Raw genomic sequence first — 23,323 nt, forward strand, 5'->3', positions numbered from 1 at the left:
TTACTCAACAAACTTATCCCAATAAGAGGAGATTCATTATCATTCACACGTATTATCCACTGCAATTTTTGAAAATTTTATTTTTTGTTCTAGTTGTTGATACTACTGTTGTCCATGCAGAACATTCGTCTTCACCAAATTTGCTCAAAGCGCTACTGGATTCAAACTCAGCATCCACTTCCGCCATCACCCCACTTCCCGTCCGCCCGTCCCCTCAAACGCATGCCGAGATACTCTGGTTGTTCTTTTTGTCAGAACCTAGAGGTGTCCACTAGTTACCACATCCACAATGTCACAATTGGCTATATTGTAAACATTCATTAACAAACATGAAAACAAAACATTTGCTGTTTGTGCTTAATTTAAGGTTAGAGTTAGGAATAAGGCTAGCAGTGTGGTTAAAGTTAGGCTTAAGGTTAGGTTTAAACCGGTTGGAAACCGTGCAGGTCAGGCACCCTAGAAGTGCAAGTCGTTAGTTATCTGTAGCTATTATTTATTTGTCTATTGTTTTTGCAAAGTGTGCATAACACTTTTTTACAGTATCAACTAAGATGCCAATTAAATTCAGAACAAACCAAACACACACAAAAGTAATTACATGGCTTATCCTATAGCACATTATTTGCAACTGTTTGTGCCAAGTAAATGAAAACTGTAATGAAACTTGTTTATTTATTATTATGTTATTATACATTAGGTATTTAAGGTATATTCTACATATACCTATTTACCAATGTATATTGCAATAGCTGTTTGTTAATACAGTAGTTTAATGTTTTTCTATTGACTACACAGCTAAAGGTAACTTCCTTAGTATTAATTGCCAAACTACAGTAAAATGTTAAAACATTCAAAATACCCAGTATGTTCAGCTAAACATGAAATTCCCCTGCTACATTTATTTTCTCCATCTACGAATCATAGTCATAATACTCCTCAGTGTCTGTCTGCTCCACTTGGTCCTCAGGGGCGGTTTCCATGAAGTACTCCTCACATCTGTCCTGGGCCATCAGGTACGCTCTCCAGCTGTCCCCCGGCTCACTCACATGCTCGTTACACAGCTCTTTAGGGATCTCCACCCTCCTGGCCAGCAGGGTCCTCTTGACCCCCAGGAGCTCACAGCTGCAGTTCCAGGGGTTCCCATCTAGGTAGACGGTCCTCAGCCGTGGAAGCAGATCCAGGGTGATCTGGGGGAGGGAGGTCAGCTTGTTTCTCCTCAAGTTCAACACCTGCAGGCGCTTCAGGGATCTCAGCTCCTGCTCCTGGACGGCCTCGATGCGGTTCCCTTTCAAGTCCAGGCGGATCAGACTCTCTGGAAGCCTGCCAGAGACACATATTAACAGAACAGTGGACAGTGGTGTCTGCTCTTACCAAAAGGCCAAAGGAGTCACATGGATCTACAGTTAAGATGTGTTTATCTATCATCTTGTGGTTTTATACTCAAATATGTTTAACCAAAGACCTACAATGTGGTTAGGCCGCTATTCTACCGATGTATTGTACAAAGATCATTGTACAAATGAGTAATACTCAATTGAATGTACAACACATCTATAATGTATGTCATGAATTCATCAATATGATCCCAAATGTTAGTCTAAAACATGCTAATAAAGCACCATATCAAAGGGATGAAATACATACCCGTCTGGAATAGAGGAGAGGAGATTCTGTTCCAGAGCCAGGTTGGTTATGTGAACGCTGTTCCTCAGAGCATTAGCTTCAAAGTTCCAGATGGTGTTATTCTCTAGGAAGAGATGCTTCAGCTGTTTCATTCCAGACAGGTGCTGGAAGGTGACTTCCTGAATGGAGTTCTGTCTGCAGTCCAGTTTTTCCAGTTTGGGGCTCAGTCTACTGGGCAGCACCCTCAGCTGGTTTCCTGGCAGTTCCAGCACTGTGAGGTTGGGCAAGCGAAGGCCACCATCCACAGAAACCAACCTATTGTAGGACGCAGACAGAGACGTGAGGTTGCGGAGTTGGCCCATCTCACGGTTTCTCAGTGCTCGTATTTGGTTCCTGTCCAAGTTCAGGTAGGACAGGGCGTGAGGGAGATCGAGTGGGACTCTTGATAGGAGGTTCCCTGGTAAACGCAGTGTCGTCAAGGACTGTAGTGGTGTGAAAAAGGATGAGGGAAAACAGGGGATCTTGTTGTTCCCCAAGCTCAACAGATTCAGTTGGGGGAGTCTCAGAGCACCTTGAACTGTCTCAATTTGATTTCCATCCAGGTAAAGGCACTCCAACTTCTTCAGGGTGGAGAGGGTGTTGGAACGCAGGTTGGTGATCTGGTTGTTCTGAAGATCAAGCAGGCGTAGTTTCTTCAGCCCCTCAAAGACAGACTCCTGGAGGCCTGTGATCCTGTTGTGGCCCACGTTGAGGGTCTCCAGGCTGGGTGGGAGACCACGGGGGATCTGATGCAGTTTATTCTTCTGTAGATCCAGGCTTCTTAGTAGCCCCTGAGCCCTGAGAGCATTGGCCTCCACCACTTCCACTCCACAGGATGAAATGATCACTTCCTCCAGCTCTGTCAGGCCAGATATGTCTCTACCCTGGAAAAGACAAACATATCAGGAGAAGATATGAACTAATGTGTACCATTATACAAACAATATGCTATTAATCAGAAGTAAATCATCACTCAGTAGTGCTTAAATCAAACTGATTTCTAAGGATTAATTACAAGATTGCTAAGATGAAAGGTCTGAAAATGGTTTGATAGTGAATCTATTGTTACCAATGTCACTGATTAGCAATGGTTATTATCAAATGAGCAATTCCACTCTTACCTTTAGTTGCTTGATGTGATTGTATCCCAGGTTTAGTTTCCTCACATCTTTAGTGATTCCAGTGGGAAAAGACTGCAACCTGAAACACTGCACTGACTTTGCACTATCACACACACACTTCTTTGGACAAACATTGCTACAGATGCACACGAGAGTATGCAATGTAATACTTGCCAGCAAGATCATGAGAAACCACATCATGAACACCCAGCCTAGTTGGGCATCTCAGTAAAAAAGAACAGCACTCCCTCTTGTTCTGGGGTTTAAATACCTCAGCAAGGATTATGTGGGAGAGAGTAGGTGCTCTGTTTCATTTGGAACAATGGCAGAGATGTTTATCTTGGTTAAAAAACAACATTTGACACCGACAAGGAACTGACACAAACAGTAATAGATAGCCCTTCTGTTTGCGGATGTGAGAAACTTGCTGATAAACCATTTACAACCCATTCAGTTAAACAAATACAATTTCCTCCTCTGTCTATTTGAATACTCTGTCTGCCACTGTCTTGAAGGAGTTGCCATATATTTGCATGTTATGTTTTAAGATATGTTAGATGAACTACCTTAACCCTGATTACTGCATGCACTTGTGACTAAGTGCATGCAGTAATCAGGGTTAAGGTAGTTCATCTAACATAATTTGGATAAAAGTGAAGGCTAAATAGCATATGTTATTAGTAACATTTAATACAGATTAATGAACAACGACCACTTGTCTTTTAACTGAAGGATTGCCTTCTGTAGTGCCACACAGGGAATGTATATTTATCTCTCATGAACGTTAAATAAATAAAATATTTGTCTGATTATCCCAACAACAATGGTGTGAGATAAGAGGTTAGCAAAGGTTAGCAAATACAATTAAAAATAATGTATTTAATGCAAAAAGTAGCTATGTAAAATATGTAATACTGTCTGCAGAGCCACTCACACCATGCCTACAATGACATAAGAAATGTTTACACTCTCCAACAAGATATTTTAGACACAGGGAGTGGTCAACAAAAACAAGAGTGAAAAGCAAAGCATTCAACTGCAATTGTCAACGACAAAGGTACAATAATATATGCTACTGTCTGCCAGTATAAGGAGTGGCAGGAAACTGCCCCCAAGAACTCGACACAGATTGACTAGATATGCTATCGATTGCTTTTTTTCTGTTGTGTGGCAGACTGTTGTAGTCGATTCATAGCTATGATCCGTATCCGATTTCCTGGTAGGATTACGGTTTTGGGAAAGAACCAAATACATGTATTTTAGCTAGTATTTTCTGAAAAGAAACATTTTTGTATGCTTAGGGCATTTAGAGTACAGTGTGACTCTGGTATTACGACTCAGTTAACTTATACAGGGTGGCGGAAACAAAGCGCTGATTTTATTTGTGAAGGGAATCGGTTAGTCAGCTAGCTTTAGCTTTTAGCCTGCACTGTTGGACATGTCTGCCTCGGCCGGTGCCTCTCCGTCAGCCCAGGGCACGGCCCTGGTCAGTCCAGGCACGGGGATGTCCATGTTTCGGTGGCTTGAGGTTCTGGAGAAGGAGTTTGACAAGGCGTTTGTTGACGTCGATTTACTACTTGGAGAAATCGACCCAGATCAAGCTGACATCACATACGAGGGTCGTCAAAAGATGACAAGTCTCAGCTCCTGTTTTGCTCAGCTTTGCCACAAAGCCCAGACGATTTTTCAACTTAATCACAAAGTAGAGGTGAGCGCAAACTTGTCTTGTATAAATGCTAAAAAGGATGCGCATGATCATTTGATATGTTAATGGTATACTTATGCTGTGTAGGCCAACAAGCTAGCTCCTAGTTAGCTGTCAGAATTCGAATGTCCTTCATAGCTCTCTCCATGCATGACCGTGCGTCTCTGGGCATCCAGTTGAGTGACAGGTCTCGACATGATCTCAAACAACAACTTCCGTACATTGTCTCTTCCTAAAAGTTTGAAATTGACCACCCAGTATCAATATCTGTTGTGTAATTTGTGTTGACAATATGCATTTCTGTTCTGGCAATTGACAGAATAAGAACTAGGTGAGAGTACACACACAATATTTGACAGCCACTTCACGTTGTAAAATCTATTGATGAGAGAAACAGAAACAAGGATCATCCTGACCCTTACTCCACCATGTATGACCTCACCATGCTCAATAGCCATTGTTTGGTCAGTGGTGTAGTTGACTCTGTCAACACCTTCCCAGCAATTCTTATGACTACCGTATTACTGCCTGTATGTAAATTGATACTGCATTTCAGCCTCTACCTTCAGCGCAGTATAGTGCTGAGATCAGGAATTCTGGCTTTACACAACCAGTTGGCACCCAACAACACCTACTACAAAGTCATGGCCTAAGGGTATATGACATGGCTAAAGTAAACCAAATCTGTGGAAAATCAGCAATGATTTGGATTTGTGAAATGCCTGTTTCCTGTCCACTGGTTACAGCCATTGGTGTGTGACCAATTAGATTTATGTTAAGATCTATTTAGAGAAAGTAGGTTAGATCTGTATTGTTACATTAACTAGGCCTACATGTTTTCCACCTACCTAAGGTAGCTTTGAGCTAATGACAGGTTGACACAATGGTCACATTACAGCAGGAAGGGCAGGTCAGAAGCACATGATAAAAAGGCAAAGGCACCAAGGTAAGGGCATAGAAATGTCAAATACTGGAGGATGGGAAGTCCACTAATAATTGTCAGATTCCACATCAGCAGAAAATATTTTTGGTATTGCAGATTGTTCTGGCAATTCTCAAACTTCAATGGGAGGAAGGATGTTTGAAATGCTTTTTTAACAAACCATTGAGAATATCATGAAAGTACGTGCCCATTTTAGGCCTATACATGCCTCCTGTGAGACCCTTTGATCGGTGAACAGTAGGCCTACATGATAGACATCTTGGTATTATTATTCTCTAAATATAAAGTTTGATTCTTTAATACAATTTTAATTTATTCAATATCAAAAATATGAATCAACTACTGCAGCAGAGCCTTGGGAGGGGCCACAGACCAGAACTAGAAGGGGTCTCAGGGTAGAGGAAAAGTAAACTGTTAACATTTCAGATGTATTACATTTTACAAACATAAAGGCTCAAGATTAAGTTACTTAACATATAACTTCAGTAACTAAGGTCTCTCAAAGTATTTTAGCTCCCAACCTGTCTGCTATTGTCTCCAGTCCTTTCTCCCCCTGAATGTGAGCAGCAGCAGCCTACTCAACTGTTTGGTCTGATTGGCTGAACAATCACACACATGATTGACTAATGAACCTCAGCTGGGCTCTATTAGCCTCCTAACTGAGAAGGTGCTGGAAGGGCATGGTAAGAGGGTTTGCTGTTTACAGCACCACAACTACCCTTGTTGATTTTAAGACATATTATTTGGAATAATGTACTCTACAAGTACATCACATTTCCAGAGTGGGCTCTCTGCTAATTCTGAAGGTGTGATCAATTTTATGAGCACCACCAACACTGTGAATGGGAAAATGGATTCAAAGGTTTCTCCCACTGCTGGGGACTTTCTGAATGTGCAAGCCTAAAGGAGAACTGTGATTGGTTAATTACCTGTGATATCTATTTCTATGAAGAAGAACAAAAAATGGGTCATATCTTTAAAAGTAGCAGAGAGCCCACTCTGGAAATATGATGTGTTTGAAGAGTATATTGTTGCAAACACAGGGCTCTATGCTGACCTTAGTTGACAAGGAGCACATCTGTGCCTCATTGAAAAATGTAGGTGCACACAAAGACATTTAGGAGCGCAATGAAAACTACGAGGTATTAAAGCTAGAATCCTTCATTCTTCTAGGCGCCCCGGTGCTCCTAAATTAAAATTCCAGGTCGCACAGCAAAATATTTAGGCGCATATGCAAGTCAAATGGTCGCACTGTAGAGCCTTCAAACAATATGTCTAAAAATAGGCCAAATCAAAAAGGGTCGTTTTGAGATTTTTTTAATGTTGAATAAATGAATGTGAAAATGTCTTTCATGAACTGGACATGGGCTACTCCATATTTGAGGGAGCACTATAAGGAATATAATGACACCAAGATGTCGTCTGTATCATGTATGGTTCACAGTTCATAGGGTTTTACAGGAGGCCTGTATAAGTCTAAAAATGGCCTAAAATCGACTATTTCATCATGATAAAAAAATAAATGTAAAAAGCATGTTAAACATCCTTCCTCCGAATGAAGTTCCTATGTGAGAATTTCCAGAACAGATCTGAGATGCCCAAAATATTTTCAGCTGTCGTGGAATCGCCCAATATTAATCTAGGTTCTCACACAGAAGACCATACATAACCAATGTTCTTTAGGAATACTAGTCCTGTGTGAATATGGCTCAAGAAGAGTTTTAGGTTGCCTACAACATTATTCGGACTGGATTAGTTTTACTGGGGAGGTTGGGTAGTGTAAATATGTGCAAGAGCACAAAACACCACGTCTTTGTAATTTTAGTCCTGTCCCGAATCTGCCATGTCGGTAATTTCTATATGTCAGGAGAGTAACAATTCCAGCCAGAATAGCCTACAAATTTTTTGGCAAACTCCAAAATCATCTGATAATACATGTCCCGTGTGAATCGACATTCCTGTGTTTTTGAGAGAAATGTCTGAGTTTGACAGGTGTTGCTCGCACTTTGAGCAAAGAAACGAACTGACTCGATAAATTGAACAGTGCTGTGCATAGCCTATATATGAAGGGCCTAGATGTATCAACTTTCACAGTGAATGCTTTTGTTTATACGTTATGTGCGAATGAGTTGAACATTGCCAAATGCATCAATCAAAAATATTGCGCCTATTTAATGCAACCCTATAGATCGCAAAGCAGCATACAACAGAGCTAAACGTTTGGAAATGACAAGTTCACTTCCTCATTCATAGCCTAAAAACGCATATCAAGTGCAAATGCATTGTTTAGCTCACATCTGAAGGCTAGGGGGTATTTAGGACGTCTTATATTGCGGATTGCTAAAATATCCTAATGATTATGAACACACTTTCTAAATTCAAATATTATGGTGACGCTATACCAAAGGTGGTTTGGTATGGTTTAGAAATTTGGGAACCAAGATCCTAACTGTTATAGGCCTATTTCTATTTTACCATGTTTATCAAAAGTGTTGCAAAAACTTGTCAATAATCAACTGACTGGTTTCTTGATGTCTATAGTATTCTCTCGGGTATGCAATCTGGTTTCCTCTCAGGTCATGGATGTGTCACTCCAACCTTAAAGGTCCTCAATGATGTCACCATTGCCCAATATTGTGCTGCTATTTTTATTGACTTGGCCAAAGCTTTTGATACGGTAGACCATTCAATTTTTGTGGGCCGGCACACTGGATTGGTGTCTCTGAGGGGTATTTGGGCTGGTTTGCTAACTACCTCTCTCAAAGAGTGCAGTGTATACACTCAGAAAATCTGCTGTCTCAGCCACTGCCTGTCACCAAGGGAGTACCCCAAGGCTCGATCCTAAGCCCCACGCTCTTCTCAATTTACATCAACAACATAGTTCAGGGAGTAGGAAGCTCTCTCATCCATTTATTTGCTGATGATACAGTCTTATACTCAACTGGCCCCTCGTTGGATTTTGTGTTAAGTGCTCAACCACAAATGTGGTTTGGTAAGAATAATGCCCCTCCTCCCACAGGTGCTATTACTACCTCTGAGGGGTTAGAGCTTGAGCTAGTCACGTCATACAAGTACTTGGGAGTATGGCTAGACAGTGCACTGTCCTTCTCTCAGCACATATCAAAGCTGCAGGCTAAAGTTAAATCTTGACTTGGTTTCCTCTATCGTAATCGCTCCTCTTTCACCCCAGCTGCTTAACTAACCCTGATTCAGATGACCATCCTACCCATGCTATATTAAGGAGACCTCATTTATAGATCGGCAGTTAAGGGTGCTCTCGAGCGGCTAGATGTTCTTTACCATTCGGCCACCAATGTTCCTTATAGGACACATCACTGCACTCCTCTGTTAACATTTTATTTAACTAGTCAAGTCCATTGAGAACAAATTCTTATTTACAATTACGGCTACCGGGGAACAGTGGGTTAACTGCCTTGTTCAGGGGTAGAACGACAGATGTTTTTATCTTGTCAGCTCGGGGATTCGATCCAGCATCCTTTCGGTTTCTGGACCAATGCTCTAACCACCCCTAGTCTGTAAACTGGTCATCTCTGTATACCCGTCGCAAGACCCACTGGTTGATGCTTATTTATAAAACCCTTTTAGGCCTCACTCCCCCCTGTCTGAGATATCTACTGCAGCCCTCATCCTCCACATACAACACCCGTTCTGCCAGTCACATTCTGTTAAAGGTCCCCAAAGCACACACATCCCTGGGCCGCTCCTCTTTTCAGTTCGCTGCAGCTAGCAACTGGAACGAGCTGCAACAAACACTCAAACTGGACAGTTTTATCTCAATCTCTTCATTCAAAGACTAAATCAGAGAAACTCTTACTGACAGTTGTGGCTGCTTTGTGTGATGTATTGTTGTCTCTACCTTCTTGCCCTTGTGCTGTTGTCTGAGCCCACTAATGTTTGTAACATGTTTTGTGCTGCTACCATGTTGTGTTGCTACCATGTTGTTACAGTTGAAGTCGGAAGTTTACATACACCTTAGCCAAATACATTTAAACTCAGTTTTCACAATTCCTGACATTTAATCATAGTAAAAATTCCCTGTCTTAGGTCAGTTAGGATCACCACTTTATTTTAAGAATGTGAAATGTAAGAATAATAGCAGAGAGAGTGATTTATTTCAGCTTTTATTTCTTTCATCACATTCCCAGTGGGTCAGAAGTTTACATCCACTCAATTAGTATTTGGTAACATTTAAACTGTTTAACTTTGGTCAAACGTTTTGGGTAGCCTTCCACAAGCTTCCCACAATAAGTTGGGTGAATTTTGGCCCATTCCTCCTGACAGAGCTGGTGCAACTGAGTCAGGTTTGTCGGCCTCCTTGCTCACACACACTTTTTCAGTTCTGCCCACAAATCTTCTATAGGATTGAGGTCAAGGCTTTGTGATGGGCACTTTGTTGTCCTTAAGCCATTTTGACACAACTTTGGAAGTATGCTTGGGGTCATTGTCCATTTGGAAGACCCATTTGCGACCAAGCTTTAACTTCCTGACAGATGTCTTGAGATGTTGCTTAAATATATCCACATCATTTTCCTACCCCATGATGTCATCTATTTTGTGAAGTGCGCCAGTCCCTCCTGCAGCAAAGCACCCCCACAACATGATGCTGCCACCCCTGTGCTTCCCAGTTGGGATGGTGTTCTTCGGCTTGCAAGCTTCCCCCTTTTTCCTCCAAACATAACGATGGTCATTATGACCAAAAAGTTATATTTTTGTTTCATCAGACCAGAGGATATTTCTCCCATAAGCACGATCTTTGTCCCCATGTGCAGTTGCAAACCGTAGTCTGGCTTTTTTATGGTGGTTTTGGAGCAGTGGCTTCTTCCTTGCTGAGTGGCCTTTCAGGTTATGTCGATATAGGACTTGTTTTACTGTGGATATAGATACTTTTGTACCTGTTTCCTCCAGCATCTTCACAAGGTCCTTTGCTGTTGTTCTGGGATTGATTTGCACTTTTCGCACCAAAGTACGTTCATCTCTAGGAGACGCATCTCCTTCCTGAGCGGTATGACGGGTACGTGGTCCCATGGTGTTTATACTTGCGTGCTATTGCTTGTACAGATGAGTGTGGTACCTTCAGGCGTTTGGAAATTGCTCCCAAGGATGAACCAGACTTGTGGAGGTTTACAATTTCTTTCTGAGGTCTTGGCTGATTTCTTTTGATTTTCCCATGATGTCAAGCAAAGAGGCACTGAGTTTGAAGGAATGCCTTGAAATACATCCACAGGTATACCTCCAATTGACTCAAATGATGTCAGTTAGCCTATCAGAAGCTTCTAAAGCCATGACATCATTTTCTGGAATTTTCCAAGCTGTCAACTTAGTGTTTGTAAACTTCTGACCCACTGGAATTGTGATACAGTGAAATAATCTGTCTGTAAACAATTGTTGTAAAAATTACTTGTGTCATGCACAAAGTAGATGACCTCACCGACTTGCCAAAACTATAGTTTGTTAACAAGAAACTTGTGGAGTAGTTGAAAAACAAGTTTTAATGACTCCAACCTAAGTGCATGTAAACTTCCGACTTCAACTGTATGTTGTGTTGCTACCATACTGTGTTGTCATGTGTTGCTGCCTTGCTATGTTGTCGTCTTAGGTCTCTGTTTATGTAGTGTTGTGTTGTTCTCTTGTTGTGATGTGTATTTTGTCCTATATTTATATAGTATTTTTATTTTTTTATTATCCCAGGCCCCCGTCCCCGCAGGAGGCCTTTTGGTAGGCTGTCATTGTAAATAAGAATTTGTTCTTAACTGACTTGCCTAGTTAAATAAAGGTCAAATAAAAAACTTCTAGGTTTCTGTTGTAACTGTCAATTTGTTGAATAAAAAAAAAAATAATCCTGTCTAAATAATAATCCTGTCATAACCACGTTCTCTACTAATACTATTCCCATGCGAATAGGGTTTTATATCACGTGTCAAACTCATTCCACGGAGGGCTGTGTCACTGAGTTTTCTTGCCTCCCTTGTACTTGATTGATGAATTAAGGTCACCGGGGCTGCGGTTCAAACTCATAAAAGACACACCCTTGTCCACTTGGGGATTCCCCCAAGGGCCTTATGCCCTTGGGGGAATCCCCGTCACCATCTTGGAGGGTGGTCCAAATGATTAGCCAAGCAAGGGAAGTTTGCAAAGTAAGCCCCTCAGCCCTCGTTTTTAGTCTAGTTGTACAATTATGTTCACTCCGGGGCCTAAAACACCCCATAATTCAATTTGTGATGATTGTACATCCGCTAACAAAAGTCTGGCAAAACTTAAAAACCCAATATCAATATGGAGTCAACATACAAGTGTAAGTAAAACAAATGTAAAGAAGTTAGAAATTGTACTACCAATGCACAAACACGTCTCGTACGATTTTTTGTTTGATTAGCTTTTGGAAATTAAATAGAAGTATATATATTTTTTATCCTTCTTCAGAAGTAGCTAGGCAGGCTAACGTTAGTTAGCAAATTAATTTGCTAGCTATCTTACAGTAGGCATATTAATAATTATATAGTTAATATAAGTAGTCTTGCAATTATAATTGACTGTAGCGCATATAAAGCTACCAGTGGCTGAAAACATAATCATCGCGGGATGAAAAAGTGACAAATTTCCCGGCAAGGGCAGTCCATTTTAAAAACCATTCCTTCCTCCCTCGCCCTGGAAGTGTATACTCGTCAGACGTCATGATACGTCATCGGAAGTGTCCACTTAATTTGAGGGCTGAGGGGATAGGGTGCGTCTTTTACGTGTTTGGACCATAGCCTAAGTAGTAAGGAACTCCCCTCACATGGTTGTCTTGATCTTTAATTGAAAGGAAAAACCAAAGCCAGCAAGACCCTAGGCCCTCAAAGGCTTGAGTTTGACACCCCTGCTTTCTACTCATTGGGACCTTACTTAATAAATAAGGCCAGAGGGGGTGTGGTACATGGCCAATATACCACGGCTAAGGGCTGTTCTTAAGCACGGCGCAAAGTGGAGTGCCTGGACTCAGCCCTTAGCTGTGGTATATTGGCCATATATCACAAACCTTTGAGGTGCCTTATTGCTATTATAAACTGGTTACCAACGTAATTAGAGCACTAAAAACAAAAGTTTTGTCATACCTGTGGTATACGGTCTGATATACCACAATTGTCAGCCAATCAGCATTCAGGGATCGAACCACCCGGTTTATAACAGCATATAAACTAGTGTTGGCTAAAAATGATCTAGTGTAGTTGCACCTTAACCCATTTTATGTGGTCTGTTGGTATTCTATTCTTAGCAATGCTGCTGTGTTGTCAGAATAGCTAGTAAACACTCATGAAAGTAGAGCAGAAGGTTTTCTAGACCTTGAAGGCTCAGATTGGTGAGTCAAGCCTGTTTTTCCTGCCCAGCCATTGGAACCCATTGTGGGCATCCATTTCTAGATTCAGAATTTTGGCTAACTCAGAATTCCAGATGAATACGAGTGTAAATCGGCTAGATTTATATTTGGATCTATATTTGCTGAGACCGTAAGACTGAAGAGGAAGAATATCTTCAGGTCCAGGGCCTCTCTCTGGTACCCAGATGGTCATGACAAACACCCTGGTTCAAATGCAGACTGTATCACAACCTGCCGTGATTGGGAGTCCCATAGGGCGGCGCAGAATTAACCCAGCGTCGTCCGGGTTTGGCTGGTGTAGGCCATTGTAACTAAGTAGTAGTTCTTAACTGGCTTGCCTAGTTAAATTTTTAAAAATGTTTCCCATGCCAATAAAGCCCCTTAAATTGTGTGTGTGTGTGTCACTGTTTTCCCCTACCTATCTTACATTTGAGAAGCTATAGAATATTTGTACTATAGATTATTCTATTTGATTGAGACTTTATAATGTCTTTATAATGAAGGCCTGACTATAACAGTGATAGATGAGTCTCTGTCTGAGAATGATGATAAATCATTTAGGAGACAGAGGCTGTTTAGTATTCAGTCAGATTCACATGATAAGCACACTCCTCTTTCATCATCGTAGGTGGAGTGAATCCTAAAATATGAACCTCATTCATACCAAGATTAATTCATTCCTACAGCTGTGACAGGCAGGTGGCCCCAGTTCAATGGCATAAATAAATAAATGATTTGTCTCTGAACCTAAGTCTGCTTCCCATGTTGCCAAGCTCAATAGGCTCCAGAGACTAGCACAAATGTGATTTTATTTTTTTCAGGGTTTTGTTCGCATACAATAGACAACCTCGAGCGCAGGATTTGTAGGCCAAAATTCATTCAGGCTTGAATAAAAAGTAGCATGCTTTCTAAGAAAAAACTTGTTGAAAAATCTGAAAGAGAACAGAGAGAGAATGTAAAACAGACTAATCCAAAATCTAATTTGATCTGTGCTGGGATAATGGCATGGGCATGGCACACTGATTGCACTATATATAAATGATGAGGGTTCCTAAGAATCTTGGAAGTCAGAAGAAGTGTACACTTATGTAACTCTCTCCCTCCTCCAGGCTCAGCTGGTGGACCTGCGTTCGGAGCTGACTGATGTGCAGGCGGAGAAGGTGGTGGTGGAGAGGGAGGTCCACGACCAGCTGCTCCACCTTCATGCCATGCAGCTGCAGCTTCATGCCAAGGCTGGACAGACTGTGGACTCTGACTCCATCAAAGACAGGATGGTAGGGCACCACACACACACACACACAAGCACAGACACACACACACACACACGACTGCTAATATATTTTTGGGGGGTATACCTGCCGAGGTTCCAGTGGGTCTGTAAAGTGGTAAATGGTGGTATGCTTCCCCACTGCTTGGCTGTGATTTTAACGCTGCCTTTCTAACCTTTGACCCCTTCTCTGTTCTTCTCACCTTAAGCCTGTTGCCTCAGTGGAGGAGATGGTAAGTGTGTGCATGTCGTCTGTGTGTCTGGTTTTGTGGTTAGTGATAGCTGTGCGTCTGTGTCTTGCATGTGTCTGTGCCTTGGTCTGTGTACTCATCCTAACCTCAAGTTTGGTCTTTTCCTGCTCTTGCTGACAACAGTTGCTCATTAATAAGTCCAACAGGCCCTCTATGGGGCTTGTGCTAGCAATGACTGACAGTGATATGGAATTACTGTAGCTTTGTTGTTTGTTATTGCCTATTCATGTATATTCGTGTTGCCCGATTTTGATAGGAAAATGCATGTTTTGATACTTGGAAAGAGTTTTGTCTCAATAGTCAACAAAGCGCAAAGGGGAAATAAATGACTACAAGACAAAAAAGCTAATTCAATCAAGCCAGATGGTCTTATAAAAGCAAAGCTTACTTTCATATAATTTAAGAAGTTTGAAAAAGTAGTAGAATGGGATAATGTCTTGGTGTGAGGTGAAAAGCATTCAATAGTTTATTTTGTAAGTTTGCGGTGCGAATCACATTATTGTGGGAGCACCTCCGCTAAGAGGCTGTTTGAGAAGTTTTGAATCCTAAGCAACCTGCCTACACATTGTTTGAATTACAATAGACCAACTTAGCTACTGTAGTAAGTCAAAGCTGTGTGCTCTAAAACCTTGGTAGAGCATGGGTGGAGTAGGCATTGTGGTGCTCATGTGACATGAATTTCCTTTTTTGGCTTCAGACGAATGCCTTCTTCTCACTTAAAACAGTTTTTGTGCTTAATTGATATGTGGTCATGTTTTCATCATAACAAATCAGAAAATGAGCACATTTTCTCCAAAAGGAAATTACCAATTGTTCTGGTTGTCAATTTGATGCCAAGTTCTGGATGAACCAACTGGCTGTACCTGTGTTCTAAAGATTAAGTTCAAATCTTTGACCCTTTGTTCAATCTCTAACTTAACCACTATGGACAACTTGCTCATCATGGTCATCATAAGGGTTAGTGCATTGAACTTATAAAAGCCAAATCCACAGTTTCATATCTTGTGTGTCATGTGTGTGTCTTGTCCTCAAGTAGATATTTAATTTAACTTTCATCTATACTGTATACTGTATCCATGTTTGTCTTTGACATGGTATTTGTGGATGTAGCATAGCACTCTCTCTGTAGAGTTTAACTCAACTATTTATCTTTGTGTGTGCTCGTGTGTGTGTGCGTGCGTGTGTGTGTGTGTGTGCGTGTGCCCTCCCGCCTGCCTGTGTGTGACAGGAGAGGGAGCTGCAGGCCAACAAGAAGGAGAAGGTGAAGGAGGTGAAGCTGGAGGCAGAGGTCAAGCTGCATAAGAAGGAGAATGAGGCCCTCCGTAGGCACGTCGCTGTACTGCAGGCTGAGGTCTATGGGGCAAGATTGGCAGCCAAGTACCTGGACAAGGAGCTGGCTGGAAGGTAACCCTAACCCTAGCTTAGACTGAAATAACCAATAATGCTGACTGTAGTAACTAGTTGTCTTTGGCTCCATCATCTCCAGAGTACAGCAGATCCAGCTGCTGGGTCGGGACATGAAGGGGCCCGCTCACGACAAGCTGTGGAACCAGCTGGAGGCTGAGATCCACCTCCACCGCCACAAAACAGTTATCCGGGCCTGCAGGGGGCGCAACGACCCCAAGAAACCCCTAGAGTCTCCAGTGGGGCATGTGAGTGGACATCAGAGTAGAGGGGTTTGATTCTCATTGTAGTGAAGATATTTGTTTCCTCTTTGTGTATCGCTAATTGTTTGCTTGTTTGATCTCTCTCTCTCAGGAAACAGATATACTGAAGAAGACTCAAGGAGTTGGTCCTATTCGTAAAGTAGTGCTGGCCAAGGAAGATCACGAGGGACTTGGCATTTCAATCACGGTAAACTCCACCACAAATTTTTGCCCAAACCAGAAAGTGTTAAATACTATGTCTCAACCCATAGTGTGTTGCTCATCTGTAATGGTCCATGCCCTAATATTTATGTGCATGTCTGTGTGTTATTTCTGGATGGACAGGGTGGTAAGGAACACGGGGTGCCCATCCTGATCTCAGAAATCCATCCTACCCAGCCTGCGGAGCGCTGTGGCGGGCTCCATGTGGGCGATGCCATCCTGGCTGTCAACAGCATCAACCTGAGGGACGCCAAACACAAGGAGGCTGTCACCATCCTCTCACAACAGGTCAGACTCAGTCCCAGGAAGAGAGAAGTTATGACTGTATGTATTATGACGTGACTAGCTACAGTGGAAGAGTTGACTACAGGACTAGGTTAACTAAAACCATAGTAAAAAGCGAATATGTTCCTTTTGTGATCCACATTTCAAAAGCCTTTTGTCACTCACTCTGTGACACCCAGTTAGTGTTTAGCCTGGGGGTTCCAACTTTTACTGAGACAGTCATGTCTTTCCTTAACTTTAGTCAGCCCACACTCTCTAGAGTAAGTGAATGGAGGTTCATGCTGGGGTTGGTTCATTTAGCCTGTGGGACTGCTTCTGTGGATTGGGGAAAAACAGTTAATCATGCCTCGGCAAACAAACGAACCAACTAAGCTTTTGGGTAACCTATTGTTAAGTTTTCTCTCACACTGCTCTGTGTGTCTGTCTGTGTGTGCGTGTCTGTGTGTGCGTGTCTGTGTGTGCGTGTCTGTGTGTGCGTGTCTGTGTGTGCGTGTCTGTGTGTGCGTGTCTGTGTGTGTGCGTGTCTGTGTGTGTGCGTGTCTGTGTGTGCGTGCCTGTGTGTCTGTGTGTGCGTGTCTGCGTGTGTGTGTGTCTGTGTGTGCGTGTCTGTGTGTGCGTGTCTGTGTGCGCATGTCTGTGTGTGCGCGTGTCTGTGTCTGTGTGCGAGCGTGTCTGTGTGTTTGTGTTTGTCCGTGTGCTTGCCAGTGTGTGCGTGTACGTGTGTGCGTGCGTGTGTGCATGTGTGTGTGTCTGCCTCTGTGTCCCCCAGAGGGGAGAGATAGAGTTTGAGGTGGTGTACGTGGCCCCGGAGGTGGACTCTGACGATGAGAACGTGGAGTATGAGGATGACAGCGGCCATCGCTACCGCCTCTACCTGGATGAGCTGGAGGAGGGGTCAGCCGCCAGCAGGAACAACGGCACAGCAGACTTGGCATCACTACAAGGCAAGTTATCTCTACTGTACCTCAGTCCTGGGCTTTCATTGATCATAAAAAACGCACATGTAGTTTTCACAGTAGCAGGGCTTTATTTTCATGTACTTGCATTTTAAACAGTGCTTTTACTTCACATTCACTTGCATTATACAGATGGGGGTCTTTTGTGTTAATGTGTAGGCTTGGGCTGTATCCAGATTGTCATACTCATACTGACCTTGTACCATACCCGGATATTCGGTAGTACCTGCACTGAGCACATGGGGTGCCATTTTGAAACCCCACTGAGCCTTTGAGTACGGAACAAAAATATAAATGCAACATGCAACAACTTCAACGATTTTTACTGAGTTACAGTTTATACCATAAAATCAGTCAATTTAAATAAATGAATTAGGGTCTAATCTATGGATTTCACATGACTGGGCAGGGGCACAGTCCCAGCCAATCAGAATTCGTTTTCCCCACAAAAGGGCTTTATTACAGACAGAAATACTTCTCAGTTTCATCAGCTGTCTGGGTGGCTGGTCTCAGATGATCCCCGCAGGTGAAGAAGCCGGATGTTGAGGTCCTGGGCTGGCATGGTTGCACGTGGTCTGCGGTTGTGAGGCTGGATGGATGTACTGCCAAGTTCTCTAAAACAACGTTGGCTGCGGCTTATGGTAGAGAAATGAACATTAAATTATCTGGCAACAGCTCTGGTGGACATTCCTGCAGTCAGCATGCCCATTGCACGCTCCCTCAACTTGAGACATCTGTGTTGTGTGACCAAACTGCACATTTTAGAGTGGCCTTTTATTGTCCCCAGCACAAGTTGCACCTGTGTAATGATCATGATGTTTAATCAGCTCCTTGATATGCCACACCTGTCATGTGGATTATGTTGGCAAAGGAGAAATGCTTACTGACAGGGATGTAAACAAATGTGTGCACAACATTGGAGAGAAATAAGCTTTTTGTGTGTGTATGAAAACATATCAGGATTTTTTTTATTTCAGCTCATGAAACATTTATATTTTGTTCAATAGAGAATGCTAACAAGTGCATTGCAAACATTTTATACAGTCTCTGACCTAAAGTATTTGCAGGACAGATATCGCAGCTCATAAAGTTATACAAGTAACTCAAAAATGTTATTCACAGTTGGCTGCACGCGCAAAACAAATATTAGACATTAAGGCTCTTGATCCAGGAAGGGATTCTCTGCTGTTACCAAGCGATACTTGATTTTGGAAGACGCTAACCACTTAGCACAACTGAGTATCATTTTAGACAGTTAACTTAGCTGGCAAACATTTAGTTGTAACTAGATCAACTGGCGTATGCTGCACAACAGTGAGTGACTCACAAGTCTCCAGTTCCTCATCGTTCTGTGCTTGTCAACAAACACTGGTAAGCTTCAGAATGAAAAATCATGTGACAGGTGAAATGAACGCAACATTTTTATCACCTGGTGTTTACTTCAAAAGCAGGAAAAAAATATTCAGTGTATAAAACAAATTCAAAGAAATGTCAACGGTATTGACGGTGTTAAAAAAACATAAAATCCATTTTTATCTGTCACATAGGCCGAATGCAACAGAATATGTAGCGAAATGCTTACTTACAAGCCCTTAACCAACAATGCAGTTAAGATTTTTTTTTGACAAATATAGAAGGAAAAATAGCAAATAATTAAAGAGCAACAGTAAAATAACAGTAGTGAGGCTATATACGGGGGTACAGGTACAGAGTCAATATGCGGGGGCACAGGTTAGTCGAGGTAATTGAGGTAATATGTACATTGACTATGCATGGATAATAAACAGAGTAGCAGCAGTGTAAAATCGATGGTGGGGGGGGAGACGATGCAAATAGCCTGGGTAGCCATTTGATTAACTGTTCAGGAGTCTTATGGCTTGGGGGTAGTAGAAGCTGTTAAGAAGCCTCCTGTGGCTATTTCCAAATACCCTGATATACGGTATACCGCCCAAGCCTAGCAAATGGACTTTAGACTGCCACAATACCATATGAGCATATGTGAATGAACAGAAAATATGCCATATCAGCTGGTACAAGAGTGATAGATGCTACAGGAAGGAGAGAGAGTGTATTCATGTTTGTCTCTCTATGTGCTTGCTGCAGCCCTGGAAAAGATGTCCGTGGGTGACGGCCCAGAGAACGGAGACACAGGGATCTTCAGTGAGACGCCATCGGAGGAGACCCCGTCTAAGACTGCTGGGTCCGGAAAGAGCACCTCCTAGAGCGGCGGGGAGGATCTGGAGGAATGGGGAGGGGTGCAGAGGAGGATGGAGAAGAGCTGAAAGACTGGACTGCACATGTATTTTTGTACTATACTCTATGAGATTTGAGAGACTGGACTGCATCTGAGTCCACTGGAGGATGTATGAGAGGAGAAATGGGGATAAATTCGACTCATCATTAAGTCGTCATGGAAACACACTCAAAGCTCTTTTGAATTCCTGTTACTATCTTTCTGCAACGGTGAGGAGCCAATGAGAGAAGACCACAGATTGAGGAGAAGATGTGGGTCTAGATGATTGAATGGATGGACTAAGTGGTATTTTTCTGTGTGTATAGTTACTGATCCTATTTGCCCCCACATTAAGACGACACTTCCTTACTGTGAGACTGCCCTGCTGGTAATGAATATTGTTTTACTAGGCTGAGGAAATCTTCTCCCTTCATAAATGTTGGCTTTTATTTATCTCTTACACATGTAGCTTGTGTAGAGGGGTTTCCCTCAACTGTAATGTTCATCTTCTACCACTGATTAGGATCTCAATGTTTACTCCCATGTCAAACCCTCAAGTGTTCAGAATATAGAGCAGACACATTCACCTATTGGATGTCAAAACAGAATGTACAGTCAGGGAAAGACTTGTCAGAATTCAAAGGATTTCAACTATTAGGGTGTGCCCTCTGTGTTTGATCAATGGTATCACAGAATGTTACCATAGTCCTCATTACACAACATTTTCATTTAAAGATGGGGCACTCTGAGCAATGCATCTTGTGTGCTACCTCGTTGTCTTCATACTGTTCAAAGTCCTTGCCGTTTACTCTGAGGTGCACACACACTGGCTAATGTTCTCTGAAAACAAGTTGTGTATGACAAAGTTACTGATAACTCTGGAAGTATTTCTTTCACAAATATATATATATATATATATATATATATATATATATATATATATATTACCACAAGCTCCGTTGCCAGAAATTAGAAGTGCAATATCTTTAAACTCAACTAGGATTTCTCCTTTCCTTTACCGCCTTTGTTCTTGTCCCTTTTCACGTAAAGTACATATCTTGCTTGTCCCTGAAGTTCCTTCGCTGTATTGTTTTCCCACCCTTCTCTATTACTGGTGTGCTGTGATCTTGTATCAGTGGCTGTGTTTTCAGACTCGTTAGGACCCAAAAGATGACTGACGGCCGTGTCGGCTGCACCGTATTCTGATATTAAGAGCTGTCAGAGGGTTATCAACCTGTCTGAGGGATGGGAGTTTCCAGCTTTAATCTATGAATTTCACACAACCAAAAGGTTTGTGTGCATGCAAACAGGTTTTTATGCACTGAAGATCAATTCCAAAATATCCACAAACTATCATCTTTGAGACTATAAAAAGTTCTGTGTATACTATATAAATATATTAGCTGTTTTTAAACTTGAAATCCGTGCATTTCTGTAGATTCATATTGGAATTTCGCTACTGTAGTAGCTAGCATCTCTCTACTGTACTCATTACAAATGTACCCCCATACTGAGGGCTGAGGGGTTGAGGTGGTCATGATGACAACCTGCAGCCTTGTGTTCCAATCTTGACCTCATTCATAGCTAATCTGCAGCTACTGTTTATTTAATTTTTTATCTACACTAAACAAAAATGTAAATGCAATATGTAAAGTGTTGGTCTCATGTTTCATGAGCTGAAATAAAAGATCCTAGAATTTTTCCATATGCACAAAAAGCTTATTTCTCTAAAAATGGTTTGCATCCCTATTAGTGAACATTTCTCCTTTGCCAAGATCCATCCACCTGACAGGTATGGCATATCAAGAAGCGGCAGGAATGTCCACCAGAGCTGATGCCAGGGACTTGAATGTTAATTTCTCTACCATAAGCCACCTTCAATGTCGTATTTGAGAATTTCACAGTACATTCAACCAGCCTCACAACCCCACGTGTAACTGCGCCAGCCCAGGACCTCCACATCCGGTTTCTTCACCTGCGGGATCGTCTGAGACCAGCCACCTGGACAGCTGATGAAACTGAGTATTTATTTCTGTAATAAAGTCCTTTTGTGGGGAAAAACAAATTCTGATTGGTTGGGCGTGGCTCCCAAATGGGTGGACCTATCCCCTCCCAGGCCCACCCATGGCTGTGCCCCTGCCCAGTCATGTGAAATCCATAGATTAGGGCCTCAGTTATTTATTTCAATTCACTGATTTCCTTATGAACTGCAACTCAGTAAAATCAGTTAAAATGTTGCATGTTGCGTTTATATTTTTGATCAGTATAAATTGCGCTTTGATCAAACTCAAATGCTCTTCATGAAGGACTTGTCCAAGCCAAGGACAGTTCCCTGCTTAACGTTAGTGAAATGACACACAGAGTGGCACTAGACAGCAGCATGTCACAGAGAATGTTCACATCGCCATCGACTGAAGAAACAAAGGCTCCATTTTTAGACACAGGTTTTACCTGACCTTGTTTTCTTTGCTTTTGAGGAATACAATTATTTATTTTTGTCATAAAATGTGTTTCTGAAATCTTGGACAATTTGGTATAAATGTCTTATCTGTAGTTAATGTATAACATGAAACCTTTGAATAAACTTCAATGTATTTGCCCAATCTGGTCTGTACAGTGTATGTGTATAGCCTGCCTTCCTTCAATATATGAAAGAGAGATCATCTTCACATTTCTGACAATGAGAAGCAGACTGATTAAACTGGAAGTTATTTTTCTGATGTGTACTGTTACTAATACTATTGCTTTTTTCAGTGAACTACAATGAACACCAGGGGGAGATGTAAACGCTAGAACCACTGGTAGTGCATTCTGAGGTTTATCAATACAGCACATAGAAACAGCAGTCGTCAATTATTCACAGTGAATAGACACATACTGAACATTCAGCAAATGAAAAAACATACAGTTACGATTCATATCAAACTGCTAAGGACTTCATACAGACAATTATGGTAAGAAGAAGAATTATGTATCCAAATACTTGTAAACGCGCTCTAGTTTTAGGTTAACGTTTTTCCTGCCATTTAGAATTTACCAATGGGACACAGTACAAAACTGATACTCTTGAAGCTCACGTGAACAAAGCTAAAATCACAAAGTCAGCAGTCCGCAAGAAGCAGTGTAGTCACAGAAAGAGCTGCTCTGAATCTGAGCTTTCAGGTAGCTTTGGGTTGGAGGTGTAAACGGTGCTCCACACCCCTGTGTGAACCGCTGGACTAGGCCCAGCCCACTGGCAGACATGACCTCACACACACCCGCTCTCATCACACACTAAGGATCATAGCCACAAACAGTCTCTTCTCAGACTAGGGTTATCTCCACCAGACCACCACTAACCCCTGCTTATGGAGAGACCAGTAATGTGTTATCAGGGCCCTCAGTGAGGCTGTCATACCCCCAAATCAGCCTTCTCCCCTCTTCTCTTCAGCTGGGCCCAGAGCTGAGAGGACTGGGCAGCAGCTGCTGCTCACAGTCTGACACCAAACTACCACATTCCTTCACAGACAGAAACAGGCGGAGTGCTGGTGGAGGTGGGGTGTTCCTGTGACTTCCCACTTCTCTGGGCGCTGGGACTGGAAAGCCGGTTGTCCCAGGGCCGAGGCTAGGCTGCTGAGACACATTTTCACATAGTAAAGAGACCTTGACATGTGGAGG

General features: G+C 42.2%; 2 protein-coding genes across 3 annotated transcripts; one reads left to right on the forward strand and one right to left on the reverse strand.

The window, feature by feature from the left end:
• Positions 1 to 75: 75 nt before the first annotated feature.
• Positions 76 to 3,943, reverse strand: LOC110529589 (nephrocan). The gene is made up of 3 exons (XM_021611932.3): positions 2,784 to 3,943; positions 1,645 to 2,546; positions 76 to 1,320 (listed from the first exon to the last, which is right to left on the reverse strand). Exons 1-3 carry the CDS (start codon positions 2,982 to 2,984, stop codon positions 912 to 914), a joined length of 1,512 nt encoding a protein of 503 aa, XP_021467607.2. The 5' UTR covers positions 2,985 to 3,943; the 3' UTR covers positions 76 to 911.
• Positions 3,937 to 22,269, forward strand: LOC110529590 (Golgi-associated PDZ and coiled-coil motif-containing protein). Of its 2 annotated transcripts, XM_036985013.2 has the most exons (9): positions 3,937 to 4,491; positions 13,916 to 14,080; positions 14,283 to 14,306; positions 15,553 to 15,728; positions 15,811 to 15,976; positions 16,083 to 16,178; positions 16,316 to 16,480; positions 17,247 to 17,421; positions 19,537 to 22,269. In XM_036985013.2, the coding sequence occupies exons 1-9, from the start codon at positions 4,222 to 4,224 to the stop codon at positions 19,653 to 19,655; spliced, it is 1,356 nt and encodes a 451-aa protein (XP_036840908.1). In that variant the 5' UTR covers positions 3,937 to 4,221; the 3' UTR covers positions 19,656 to 22,269. The 2 variants fall into 2 exon arrangements, with proteins under 2 accessions (XP_036840908.1, XP_036840909.1); XM_036985014.2 differs by lacking the exon at positions 14,283 to 14,306 and having other exon boundaries at positions 3,949 to 4,491.
• The last annotated feature ends 1,054 nt before the right edge of the window (positions 22,270 to 23,323 follow it).

This window comes from Oncorhynchus mykiss, chromosome 8 (assembly GCF_057628025.1).
Source record: "Oncorhynchus mykiss isolate SJ-2025 chromosome 8, ASM5762802v1, whole genome shotgun sequence".
In the NCBI taxonomy this organism is placed as follows: domain Eukaryota; kingdom Metazoa; phylum Chordata; class Actinopteri; order Salmoniformes; family Salmonidae; genus Oncorhynchus; species Oncorhynchus mykiss.

Bases quoted from the DNA above. Each gene is read 5' to 3' on its own strand.
- LOC110529589 (XM_021611932.3), bottom strand. From the start codon at position 2,984: ATGATGTGGTTTCTCATGATCTTGCTGGCAAGTATTACATTGCATACT. The intron at 2,547-2,783 runs GTAAGAGTGGAA...TGTCTTTTCCAG, and splicing joins ATCACATCAAGCAACTAAAG to GGTAGAGACATATCTGGCCT. The intron at 1,321-1,644 runs GTATGTATTTCA...TGTCTCTGGCAG, and splicing joins CTCTCCTCTATTCCAGACGG to GCTTCCAGAGAGTCTGATCC.
- LOC110529590 (XM_036985013.2), top strand. From the start codon at position 4,222: ATGTCTGCCTCGGCCGGTGCCTCTCCGTCAGCCCAGGGCACGGCCCTG. The intron at 4,492-13,915 runs GTGAGCGCAAAC...TCCCTCCTCCAG, and splicing joins AACTTAATCACAAAGTAGAG to GCTCAGCTGGTGGACCTGCG. The intron at 14,081-14,282 runs GTAGGGCACCAC...TCTCACCTTAAG, and splicing joins ACTCCATCAAAGACAGGATG to CCTGTTGCCTCAGTGGAGGA.